Source organism: Sphaeramia orbicularis, chromosome 21 (assembly GCF_902148855.1).
Source record: "Sphaeramia orbicularis chromosome 21, fSphaOr1.1, whole genome shotgun sequence".
Lineage (NCBI taxonomy): Eukaryota > Metazoa > Chordata > Actinopteri > Kurtiformes > Apogonidae > Sphaeramia > Sphaeramia orbicularis.
Window position 1 is genome coordinate 34155218 of NC_043977.1, and position 13945 is coordinate 34169162.

The window sequence follows — 13945 nt, forward strand, 5'->3', positions numbered from 1 at the left end:
ATTGTTAAAATTGCACTTTTTTTTCTTAAGACATTTCCAGCTGTTCATGTTATTCACATTTTTGTAGATGTTAATGTTATCATAATTTAATTTTAATTTTCACTGTCATTATTTTACTGGTCCGGCCCACTTGAGATCATATTAGGCTGAATGTGGCCCCCGAACTAAAATGAGTTTGACACCCCTGATGTAGCGTATGAAGTTATTATGTGATGTTTTTATCTTTGCTAATTTTGCCATTTGTTGATCCATTCTAAACTAAACTACGACAGTTCTGACCTTGTTTGGATGATTTTGAACAGATCTTTAATGTAGCTACTGACCATGCCATAGCATATTGCTTTCATTTGTACAGCACATTTTACCAACACAAAGTCTCCAAAGTGCTGCACAGAGTACAAACTAGCATAAATAAAATAAAATAAAAACATGTTCATAAGCATACAATCAACAATATATAGCTATTGACAACACAAATCACACAGAAAGCAAAAGTGATTTATAGTTTTACTGTGGCGGTTTTCTCTTTAAAAACAGCGCTAAGCTAACAGAGCTATAATGTAAACTATCAGATGTGTGATACAGTTTGTAGTGTTGATTCATTGGTGGTTTTTGTAGTTGTGAGTGTGTTATGGTACACGACTTGTCCCTGCTGTTGAGATTTTGGAATATCAATTCTACCTAGTGTATAACCCATATATCATGTAAATTAAGCAACAGCTATGGATGAAGTTGCAGATTGTAGTCAACTGAACACCCCTTATCGATGCCGCTCACTGAAAACAGCCCCGTATTGTTAGTATTGTCCATCTTGGGCCTTTAGATTTTCAACTGGTCCACACTCAGTCATGATGGGTGACAGTAATGCACCCGAAAAATTGGAAGCCACCCACCATAAAACATCCAAAAAACAGAGGAAGTCCATTGTGAGTCTATGTCGGTGTAGTACGAGGTGATTTTCACGTGATAATAATTTGGTAGTGAACCTTGAACTTTCCAAAATAAGCTTTAAACAAAAAATGCACAGACTTCCAAAGAGCATTTCTAACCATGTTAACGAACAGTCATAAAAAAGATCCTAAAATGAATAAAACTAGTTAAAGATTCCATTAGTATTCCCTGTTCAACAGAACCAGACAGTGGTGTAGAGACCAGAGTTACTCAGAGTACCAGAGTGATGAAAGAAAGGTGGCCACACATGAGCACATTTTGAAAAAATGGATTGTTCAAAAATAAGAAAATTAAAGTCATTATTGGGTCTTACTTCAAGTAAACAAGAAAAGCACTCGGAAAACGCAGACCTCCGCCAAGACAGATCTGTCTCCCGGGTTTGTTTGTTAGCAGATAACTCAAAAAGGTATGGAGGGATTTTCATGAAATTTTCAGGAAATGTTGATACTGGCACTAGGAAGAAATGATTAAATTTTGGTGGCGATCGGGCCTAGGGGGCAAGCCCCCCCACCCCCAACTGCCCCCAAAATTTAATCATTTCTTCCTTGTGCCAGTATCAACATTTCCTGAAAACTTCATGAAAATCCCTCCATAACTTTTTGAGTTATCTTGCTAACAAACAAACACGCACACACACAAACACGTAAAGCAAAGTGATCACAATACCTCCTGGCGGAGGTAATTGTCTGCCAGTGCAGTAAAAAAAAATTGCACTCACCAAGTTTTCTTAAAAAAGAAAATATTATCTAAGGATTATAGAATGAAATTCTTATTTTAAGCAGAATATTTGTTTCAAGTCTTTATTTTAAGGTTTTTTCAATTTCTTGTTCATCTTAATGCCTGGTACAACTGAAAGTACATTTGTTTGGACAAATATAATGATAACAACAAAAAAAGCTCATAAGAGTCTAATTTCAGAGCTGATATCTAGACATTTTTCATGGTTTTCTTGATAATAACCAAAATCACTTCAGTTCTTACATCAATAGCTATAGCATTGTACTGCCCAAAACAGTGCTTTTAGGCATTCCATGTTTTCTTTTCTGTCTGTTTTAGTCACATGATACACACAGGAGTTAGTACTTGATTACATAACCATTGTTTTTGATGACTTTTGATGGTCTAATAATTTTTTCCACGACTGTATGTCTGGCCTTATGAAGATGTAATGACTCAATATGTATTGGCAAAACTGCATAAAACAAGTAAACATTTCTTGACAGTTACTGTGTCGGCCATACTCATCCCCCACCAATGTAACTTGTTTTGTTAAATATTCTTTAAAATTACTTGTACTGTTTAAGTGGGGTAGCTCAAGATGAAAATTCCTAGAAGAAAGAACAAGAGTAAGTCTCAATAAGTAAAAAAAAATCTAAAAAGCAATCTTTCAAGATAAATATTCCAAATTTAAATCAGCTTTTCTAAGTCAGATATTCCTTTTATTGCAGTATGGATTAAAAACAATGACACTACTTATCAGAAAAATGTATATCAGATCTAATAATTAGCTCCAACCAGAATTCACTGTAGTAGAAGATCTGGCGGCCTTGTACTTGACCTGGCATCTCGAGCAACTGGTTGAAGCATGTGATTGACTGAAGAATAAAGGAGGCATGATCTCCCAGTCAAAGGAACAAATGACATGTTTTTCTAACCTCCGACTCTTCCTCCACCTCATGTACTGTACACCAGTCTGTACAACTACATAACCTACTGTACAGTGACTGTGCAGGCCAGGGGACCACAGTGTTTCCAACAGCCACTGATCAACACACAGTGGACTCTTGTGACTTTACAGTTTCAGGATGTTCTGTCCAATTACTTGAGAACCAGGACATCCACAACATAATAGCAGTTTTCTCCCAGTCATTGAAAACATGTGTCAGAGTAAGCATGGATCATCTGCTTATGGGTCTTTGTCAATGACTGCACTTCATATTAGTGAGACAAGAACCACACAAGTAGCCTCCACTGAACAGTTAACCATATAAAGACTAGATATCCGCCCTCATATGGGAGATGAGTTCTCATCCGTGTGAATGTGTGAGCAGATTCCTGGCCTCAGATTGTGTTTAATTCAAACACACTTTATATTGTATCACAAGTAGATACTGCCATCTAGTGGTCATGTTGTGCCTTTACCATGCTGTGTGTAATGAACAAAAGCAAACAAAATTCAAAGTGCAGTGTTTGGGTTGTCTTTTTCTATTCATGGATTGAACTATAATGAACCAAATTGGTATTGTCATTCACGAACAGCATCTGATTGTTTTTTTAAACACTTTTTACACCGTAGAAATGCTTCATTACCACCGGATAACAGTGTAGTTTGCCCCATGATACACTGAGCAAAAATTATTAAATATATTTGTAACTGGTATTTTTTGTGCTAATGTGGTATACAACATTTTGTTCATGCTTTCTTTTCTTATATTCATCATTTAATAGGTCTTATGTATTTTATAGTATTTTTTTGTAGTTTTGTTTTGTTTGTTTTGTTTTTTCTCTCTCTTCTGCCCGTTTACTCAGTTCTGGTTGTAGTTACTGTTACCATTATAATTATCACCATGGTTGTTCCTGTTTGTATTGTTGATACTTCCTTGTGAGGGTGCTCGCCACCTTCTTCTCCCTTGGTCTCTCCCCTTCACCCCCCCCACCCCCCCCCAATGTCAGGTCCGGCATCGAAATGTGGTTCAACAAAACTCATAATAAACACAGTAGAATATCAAGGGGAGCTTCATATACTTTATGAAGTTACCCTTGGTACAGCAAATTTGTTCAGCACCAAAAGGTAGCCATACTACCATTCTGCTGTTAGGACCCTGGACAAGTCAAGTAGAAAAGAAAATAAATAAATAAATAAATAAATATATGGGTGAATAATTATTAGAAATTACGGTGGCTATTGCAGCTCTTCTAACTGAATCTGTACCAACAGCTGTTTGTCAGCGTGTTGTTAATAGCTCCACATGCTCAGTTGCTATAAATGTATTGTTGCATACCGTGGTTGCTCTTGTCACAGTTAAACTTTTAACAATCAGACTGTGCTGAGTGAGCACAGACGTCCTCAAAGCTCATGCCTCACATTAGCATTCACATGAGCTGTGACAAATGTCCTTCACTTATGATGAAGAAGTGTCAGTCTGCTGCTTATGAAAAATGTTATGCCCAGTGTTTATGCACTTCACACGGCAATTATTTTATTTCTCTGTTCAGTGCATTTTTTTTTTTTTTTTTTTAATTTCAAATCCATGTCTCTTGAAGAAATGCTGATTCATTCTAAAATTATCTTTATGTGTCCTTTGTGTTACAATGACTCTTTTGTGACTGGTTTGTTTAGCACACGGTGAGCATTACAAAAAGACAGACTGACAGACAGCTTGTAACATCCACACTAACAGATATTTTTCTAAACAGATATTTTCTTCCTCCATTTTGTAAAAAAAAAAAAAAAAACAAATCTGTCCGCACAACCTTCGTTTTACAAAATGTCTCTAATGTCCAGTGTCTGGTACAAACATACTAACAAACCACTGCTTCTGTTCAACTTAAAACTATGGATAAAGTGTATAATACAGGATGTAGAGGCTGTAGATGCCATGATGGTGAGCAGCAACAAATTAAATAATAAACTTAGTTACGTTAAATGTGGTTCAAGTTGTCAAAGTCTATTCTGTATTTGTCCATAACATCAATCCGGTTCATCTCCCAAAGGTATCCATGCTGACCTCGATCTACTGCAGGTCATTCACATCAAATCACCCGGATTTGATGTTTCAGGTGCAGGTTCATCACACAATGGAACAACAGACATGTGTGAAGTAGGGTGTGACGCCATTGTTATTTAATGTCTTTGCTCCACATGGAAACACATAAACCAGAATTTTTAAAAATCTCAGTTTTTGTGACATATAATGCTGTTTACATTGGACAGCAGAAAAATTGCAAAAATATTGGCATTTCCTTGGATGCCGCATTGCTATAACTTTAACCCATAAAGACCCGGTGCTACATTTATGGCTGTTCCAAAATCTTTTTTTTCTCTATATTTAACTGTTCTTAAGTGATTTATCACCATTTATTATAATATTTTCCTCTGTATTTTGCATTTTTTCAGTGAACATCATGTATTTTCCTATATTTAATTTACTGAGCATGTATATGTTTATTAAAGCTCTGATTAAAGTTGAGGGTTATTATATCAAAAACAGAGAAAACTGAAGAAAAAGTGAAAAATATATCATAAACTGAACATAATCAAAGTGTCTCCATCCACTGTCATTGATCCAACTCCATGGGTTTTACTGGTGAATCAATGTTGTAGAAGATGACGGTGTTTCCACGTTCACTACGGAGCCTCTGAACGTCCAAATGGGTCATATCTGATGAACATGAAAAGATGAACATGAAAACTGTATTTTACATCAGTTATTTACACGAATTGATAGGATTGATGGATCAACAGGCATTAAACAGTTTACATCAGTAGATGGCTTTGGTTTTCGGTGGATGTTTGGGTTTTTATGGGTTAAATAAAGAGAGGTCAACTCAATTTAAAAAAAAAAAAGCACATAAAATATTCAAAGGCAAGACTTACCGACTGATGTGCAGTGCTTTTCATTACTGATTAATAAGCTAACCCTCAGTCTGTAAAATGCTATGAATGAATGAAATGAAAGAACAATACAAAAGATAGCACATTTTTTTATTTTGGTATGACTTGCTCACAGTATGATGTGATGTGATTTCTTTAATTTCTTCTTTTCGTCTTTTCCTGTGTTGCAGTTGCTACACTACAGAATGACCAGAAATTCGCTTTGATGAATTAATTTTCTGTCTGAAAGCATTTTTGTTATGCTGTTGTGTGTCTATTGATTCTTAAAGCTGGGCTAGTTTGATATGAAACAACACTCTTTTTGTTTCCAAAAAGCAGTGTTTTACACAAAATTCTACAAGCAGCATTGAAAAATGAAATGAGCTTAAAATGAGCATGCACCTCAAACTGTTCTGTACAACCAACAGGGCTGCTGGAGGACTATCCATCAGGTGTGGACCCACATGCAGAGTGCTGTGACGTGCGGTGGGACTTGAAAGTGGACAACCGTTCCTGGGGGACCCTAAAAAGAACTCACCCGCCATGCCAGCACCGTACCTCCCTCAGCTCCTCGGCAGCCTGCAGACTGTGTAACAGCCGGCTCAAACTCTGCCTGCTGGTCCTCGTCCTCCTACACACTGTTGCCAGCCTCACTGCATCCCACAATACAACAGGACTGGGCCTCCCCACCATCACGCCTCTGGAGGAGAGCCCTGCCAACGAGGAGTGATAGAGCTGCCAGGAGGAGGTGAGGTTGTTGGGGTGGGGGATTCCCTCACCATGGCAACGGATGTGGAAAAATACAGCCACAGTTGTGCGAACGGCTAGAGCTGTGTGCCTGTGGACATTCTTCAACACTTTCTGGCAAATGGAAAATGTGGGAAGCTTTGAGACGAAAGACACACAAATCAATCAAAACAAATAAATAAGTAAACAAACAGACATGCTAAGGGATTCAACCCATCCCTTAGGTAGACAAGGGGACAATGCCACAGCCTTTGTTGAGTGGAAAGGTCGGCTTCCTCATGGCTGAATTTCTCTCACTACGCTTTTTTACACTGTGTTCCAATTATTGGTTTCTGTTGCACTGGCTGACTATGGAATAACACAATCATATTCTCTTTTTAATGTTCATCCTTTGTGTTTGTTTCTGGGTCTCTCTTACAGGAAGATAATTTGTTCTCTAAATAAGACAGATAATGTGTAGAAATTATTAGCTGCAAGTTTGTGTGTGCGTGTGTGAGGTGATTTTACATTTAATTTGAGCGTGTGTGGGCGAGTGCGTGGTCGTATGCATGTCTTGAAGCCTGTGTGGATGAGAGTGTGAGTGTGTATTGCAGACTTGTACTCTCAAAGTCTACCTAACAGGTTGTAGCGCTGATACTTTTACAGAGGCCTGCCAAGATGTCACTAAGCTCTGCCATGCTGTTTTGTTTTGGTTTTTTTGGCTACAGCCCCTTAAAATGTTAATGGGCTCTTGATGTGGTCGGGGATTGATGCCTGTAATAAGACTGAGGGTAAAGGATACAAGTACTAACAATATACTGTATGTCACGTGACTCATATTCACATGCACTTAGCACATTTCTAGGAATTTGAAAAAAAACAACAACACAGTAAAATTCTAATTAAAAGTAATCCTTTAAATGGATAAAAGTTTGGGACATCACGTTGTCTGACATATCTACCTCGATAATCACATATTGATAATTTACAAACAGGTAAACAACATTATTTTAAGGTACTTCTCTGACATCCTGTTTTTTGATTATTATATTGATCAAAAGGTAAAGAAAGTGCACTCTGTTAGGTGCCAAAAACTTGTAGAAAGTTTTGTTTTAGCTTTTAATTGACAATTTTCTTGTTCTGCACATTTTGCCATAACCCCAGTTAACACAATTTAAAAAAAAAAAAAAAAAAAAAAAAATGGAAGTATCACATATTAAAAGCAGGGTAGTAACACAATGAGTAAGGTTTTTAAGCTGTTTACCACTTTAGATAATTTTATCATACAGAACAAAATGAGATCATTTTTACAGCTTGTCTTAATCAGAAATATTATTTCAGGCATTTTAATCCCTTATCAGAATCTGGTAATTTCCATTCATTTTCCTTGGCAAAGCTAATTGACATCAGGAGTTTACCAGTGGATTGATATTTAGTACTGTTGTTCCACAAAACCTTTTTTTTTTTTTTTTTAAGTTATTATGATTAATATTTTAAGAAATTAAAGGTACAGTCCAGTCAACAATAATGTTAGGGGGGAAAAAAATTCCCTGTTTTCTGTAGTTTATTATGAATAGTTTTGTTTGTTCATCCAAAAGCAAAACTGATGACTGTATCAGTGGTGTGATTTTAACCTCAGGCCTCTTTATTGACAGGAAACATGAACATGAGTGGATTGTACCTTTAGACGCTTCTCATTATTGGAAAACTGTATGCGGCTATGATGAAAACTAGGATCATAACACATCTGCGGTAGTGTGAAGGAAAACCCCCGACCCACAAATACGTACATTACATTAATGTCCCGACACCCTGGCTGTACAATGCATTTAAATTGGCATTTTATGTCTCGGCAACATGAAATATTTGTTTGAAACAGCCACTTTGTTTTTGTTGAACCAAAATGTGTAATCTATTTTCATTAACTGCATGTGGAGGCTGTCTGCCAGCTAATGACAGCCTCTTTCGTTACGTTCTTGACCTGTAAGCGCCACATTTCCCCCTAAATCAGCTCCTGTAGCATGCCCACTGTCCTGTACTTCTTTCCTCAAAACATCAAACTAATGTCTCATTAAGTAAAGGGCTTATTAAGATACACAGTACACAAACATTACCATCATCAGTGTCAGACACACCAAAACACACAGACATCCAAATTGTTAGACAAAAACACATCTCCTGTTTTCACTCATATACCTGCAGTACAGAGGCATTTCAATGGCTGTTACTGGAGAGCAAGAACAGAAACAAACACAGAGAGGAGCATGTCATTGTATATGTGTACTAATGGCATAACCTGATAATCGTCTAAGTCAGCTGAAACTTACATATATTTTATAAATGTTGACCAGCTTGTGAGCAGAAAGGAATGGTTTGACCTTAAGGGCTGACTTTTTCGTAGTTTCTTTTTTTCTCTCCTTCTTCTTCTTCTTCTCCTTCTTCTTCTTCTTCTTCTTCACTGAACAAGGCTGGAAGATCAGGTAGTTACACGATAAATAAAATTGCTGAATGAATTTCTTTTCCATTCTCAAGTATGTTGATGACTTAAATGAGATGTCCAATCCAATACCTGATGTCAACAATTTTATTACAGCTAATATGAGGATTTAAAAACCATTGTTATCCATGCCACATCTATATAACAAATATATCTGCTTATTTTAAAACTTAGTGCTGTTGAAACCCTGCCCCAACTCTAGACATAATCATCCCTGCTTGCATGAAACAGCTCATTGTCATTTGGCACAGCACACCCATGCCCATCTTGGATGACCGCATTTAGTGATAGAAAAATGCTGCTATATTATTGGCAACCAGTAGATGGAGATATTTTTTATTTTTTTGTATTCCTACTGCTGCTGAAGACCTGCTGCACAAGGACTGTCACAAGTAACACTCAAAGCAGAAAGGCTGAGCTCCAGAAGACACAGTGATGGGCCTGTGGGTGAAAGCGTGCTCTTTTGTGTGTATGTATGCATAAATTTGTATCTGTTGCTAATTGCTTTGTTTTCTCTGGAGAGCTTGTTAGTGACTGTGGGGCCTGAAGGACAGGTGTGACAAGCCTTCTTTGTTTTTAGACCCACAGGGACCTACAACATTAGTTGCCCTTTTACTCCTTTCAGCCCTAAAGCTGCATGGACTGTAGTGTTACGCATTGTATCATACAATGTGTGATTTCAGTGCCACAAGACCAAAACAGAGAAGGGTAGATTTATGTTTTTATTGCATATTTCCTTCTGTCTCAAATGGAGTAGAATAGGCCAAGACGTGGAAGAGGTGGGAAAATTACCTAAAAGTGGTGCCAAAGCATATCTTCTACTGAGTCAAATAACCCAGACTAAATATGGTTACAAAGTGCTTTTCATAGTCCAACATAATGGGTGACAGAAGAATAACAGGGTCTACCATTGTTGTAGAAATGTGCCATGTTAACGAAATATGAAACGCACTTCACAGGCGTCGTGTAACCCCTCACCAAAAGCACATGTAGAGGATCTCTTGGAGACATACATGTAACTTCATTCTCCGTTCGTGTCATGTCAGTGGCCATGCTCTGATGTAACAACCATCACAGGTTGACCGCTGGACATAACTTCTATCAATGACCCTGCATTCCCAAGTCATGCATAACGCATGTCTGCTCCTCATGCAGTAATGCATCCTCACTGAGCATCAGTCGCATGGGTGCGAATGCTGTGCATATGTGTCGTCCTTCATATCCCTCCAGATGTTACTGCACCGAGTATGGACATATGTGTGCAAGATTTTTTCTGATCAATAATACAGTAAGATTTGAGTGAAATATATCTCTAATTTGATTTTTGTGTTGGTAATGCAGGCATGCACTCAACAGTCGCTCTGCTGTGAGCAGTTTATTTCTTGTGTTATGGAAGTTTTTTATGTCATTATACAGAGATGAAATTGCATAGGGATCCTATAGATTCAGTCTAGATCCTCAACAATGGTCTGTAGCAGTCGTAGGGTATGGTCTGTCACATTCCATAATACACCAACCTACAAAACCTGATTTTGTGTTCGTTCCCCTGCACATGTAGACAATGTATGCCTCTTGCCCTTATCCCCTGTGCACCCACCACCAAATGTTAACTACACAAATATTACCCTCTTTCACCACTTCTCAGCCTCTCTCTGTTTTCACAATAGTTCTGTTCTCTATCCTGTGGATCTATGCAGAAGCCCATTCCTCTTTTGGTTGTAAATATGTTCCCTAGTATGCTGAACAATGTATGTCTTTATGTCCAGGTTTCCTGTGTATTTTTGAGTTAATGTCATGATGTTACTTTCTTCTTCTTCTTCCTCTATTTTTTATTTTTAAATTTTATTTTTATTATTTTTTCTTCTTTTGAGCGTCTGAAATCCTTGTTGTTAAAGAGAATGTGGTGAGGTTTAACCAATAGACTTGTACTCAGCTTCACAACCTTGTTGTGAAAGGTTGTGATTCTGTGTGTGTGAAAGTGAAAGATTTATGACTATAGAAATGAAAAAGGTTCAAAGGCATATAGAAGTATCATTGCGATTATGATTATTATGATTACTATTATACTACCAGTATATTGTAATATGATAGATGCTTTAGTTCAAGTAACTTCTTTAATTTTTTTACAAACTTTGATGAAATGATTTATAAAACAGTCTCACAAGTCATGATCTTTTCGAAAAGTTATGAAAACTACTGCTACAATGATTAAAATTGTGTTCTGATGAAAATAAATACAGATATATATACTTTGTTTTTGATTGTGTGTTAATGATGTGACATTGTATGAAGTTTGAAATCACAAAACAGTTATGAACCAAAATCACCAGGGGAGGGAAAGTCCATTTTTCTTCTTAAGTACAGTGGGTATCATTTTGACATGGAAGCACAAAACTGGGAGGAATGGGACTGTTAAAAACAAATGTAACTAGTGCATAAAAGTATTCACAAGAAGTTTTATCGGGGGATGGTTTACTCACATGTGCAGTGCTGGCACCAGCAGGAGGATCCCAAATGAAGAATCCGCTGGTTCTTCACAGTGATGACATCTTCAGCAGCAAGGGTAGTATATGTTTCCTGAGCATGACAACAGGGAGCAGTTTTGTTTGCACTACAGCAATTTTCAACAGAGTGTAGTAATGCATCTCCAATTTGATATGATATGCCTTTCTATTCTGATAAAATTCCTCCTCCTCCTCCTTCTCTGTCTTCTTCTTTTTCTTCTTCTGCTTCTTCTTCTTCTTCTTCTTCTTTTTATATCTCTGTGGTGTTTTTTTTAACAGCACTGTTGTTATTGACTCTGTGGACACATTGTTAAATCAGAAATGAATCACTATCGGACATTTTCTCAGCAACCAAATAATGATTCATTTAGCAACAGATACTTCCCTCCGTCTGTAATATAGCCAAATAAATCTGTGACGAATAGTGTGTTGCATCACATATTTGCAAGTTTCAGTTCAATATCATAATATAACAATAAATGTCAAACATGTCATTTTTAGGGACATTTAAGCGAGAAATGTTGTATTTCCTCAGAAAACCTGAAGATGGCGATAAAAGTATATTCAATTGAGTGTGAGGTGGCATTACTCCAAGAGTTTAAAAATAGACTATGAAAAAAAAAAAAAAAAATGGAGACAGCCCAACCATGGAAATCATGAATGAATGCCACACAAGCATTTACTTACTGCATTTTTTTTTTTTTGCTGAAGTCCGTATCTTCACGTCAGGAATAGGATTATTTTATACATACATGGTAACTGTGAAGCATCTACATAATGAAATATAACATATGCTGAGTATTAAGCCACAGGATGCCATATAGAGGATGCTCTAAACCATATATTATTAAACTGCTGACCAAACCTGCTGAGGCCACATAGGTCAAATGAATATACATTCAGCATTAATATTTAATGCTATAAGGCATGCATTTACTCAGCTATTTATTGAAAATCAGCAGCACCACACAAATGAGCGACAACTTCCCTGACTTTACATAAAAATGTGTGAAATTAAAAAGTGAACCTAGCTGTTTTCATTCACACCTTTTGTCGTATATAAGGCAAATTAAGTTACTATGAGTCCTTGGGTTTTTTTTTGTTTTTTTTTTCAGTGTAGGTTCTATTACATCTGTACTACAGTAGCAGTGAATTACAAAGTGGAAAAACAATACCAAAATGCATATTCTTGTTTGCCCTCCATTCTGTGTCCATCCACCTCGGATTAAAGCCCTCATTTCTATTTCAGCTTGTTGGGGGGATAAAGTGCTCAGCTGACTAATCCTCAACTAGCCCGCCAATAGTCAGCATCCAATACTCCACCTGTCATCCAGACCACAGAGTGCGCACTATTAAAAAAGTGTTTGGGTGTATTATCACGACCCAGTCATACATCATTAATAAAGACTGTGGAATTCTGTGTGTTGGAAAAAAAAGTACAATTATATTTTATTTCATGACACCAAAATTGAGATATGAATATTTTATGTGAAAAGGACTATATATTTAATTGTGGAACGGCTATATATCAACCAATAAAGGTCACTGGTATGGTAGTACAGGTTCACTGTATGATATTTAGGAGCATCTGACCATGAAGCTGCAGCCTGAGAACAACTGAATACACTCAAACCTCATTGTTGCATATGGTTGGTGCTAGAAATCCAAAAACAACAAAAAGTCTATGCTTGGTTTTCTCCTCAGACATCTTCATTCTGGTCAGCATGAGAAAATATATAAACTAAACCATAAAATATATATATAAAATAAACATTTTAAGACAATGGGTCTTTCTTTCTTTCTTTCTTTCTTTCTTTAACCCATAAAGACCCAGTGTTACTTTTTGGGCCGTTCCCAAATGAATTTTTCTCCCTATTTCTTTATTTTTTTAAAGCAAGTTATCACCAGTTTTTTTTATAATATTATCCACAGTATTTTTGTGTTTCATCAATATAAATTAGGTATTTTCACATATTTAATAACTGATTATGTAGATGTTGATAAAAGGTGAGATTAAAGTTGATTGTCATGATATCAGAAACAGAGAAAAATGAAGAAAATGTGACTTTTACAACAAAATTTAACATTAACTGAACATAAACCAAGTGTCTCCATCCACTGTCATTGATCAATCTCTATGGCAGGGGTCACCAATCCTGGTCCTCGAGGGCTACTATCCTGCATGTTTTAGATGTATCCCTCTTCCAGCACACCTGATTCAAATGATAAGTCTATCATCAAGCTCTGCAGAAGTCTGATAACGACCGTCAGGTGTGCTGGAAGAGAGAAACATCTAAAACATGCAGGATAGTAGCCCTCAAGGACCAGGGTTGGTGACCCCTGCTCTATGGGTTTTACTCATGAATCAGTGTTGTAGAACAAAGGTATTCAAATCCGGTCCCCAAGAGCTGGTATCCTGCATGTTTTAGATGTTTCCCTCTTCCAGCACACCAGGAAGCCACTACATCGTTATCAGGCTTCTGCAGAGCTTGATGAGAAGTTTATCATTAATTGAACCAGGTGTGCTAGAAGAGGGAAATATCTAAAACATGCAGGATACTGGTCCTCGAGGACTGGATTTGAATACCCCTGTTGTAGAAGATGACGGTGTTTCCACGGTAACTATGGAGCCTCTGAACATCCAACTGGATCATATCTGATGACCATGAAAAG

General features: G+C 37.0%; 1 protein-coding gene across 1 annotated transcript in view; it reads left to right on the forward strand.

Moving 5' to 3' along the window:
• nalf1b (NALCN channel auxiliary factor 1b) overlaps positions 1 to 11017 on the forward strand; it is a 117884-nt gene extending 106867 nt beyond the window's left edge. Inside the window, exon 3 of the mRNA XM_030125306.1 lies at positions 5974 to 11017. Coding sequence (XP_029981166.1) covers positions 5974 to 6275 — 302 coding nt within the window. The 3' untranslated portion in view covers positions 6276 to 11017. The remainder of the gene's footprint in view (positions 1 to 5973) is intronic.
• The last annotated feature ends 2928 nt before the right edge of the window (positions 11018 to 13945 follow it).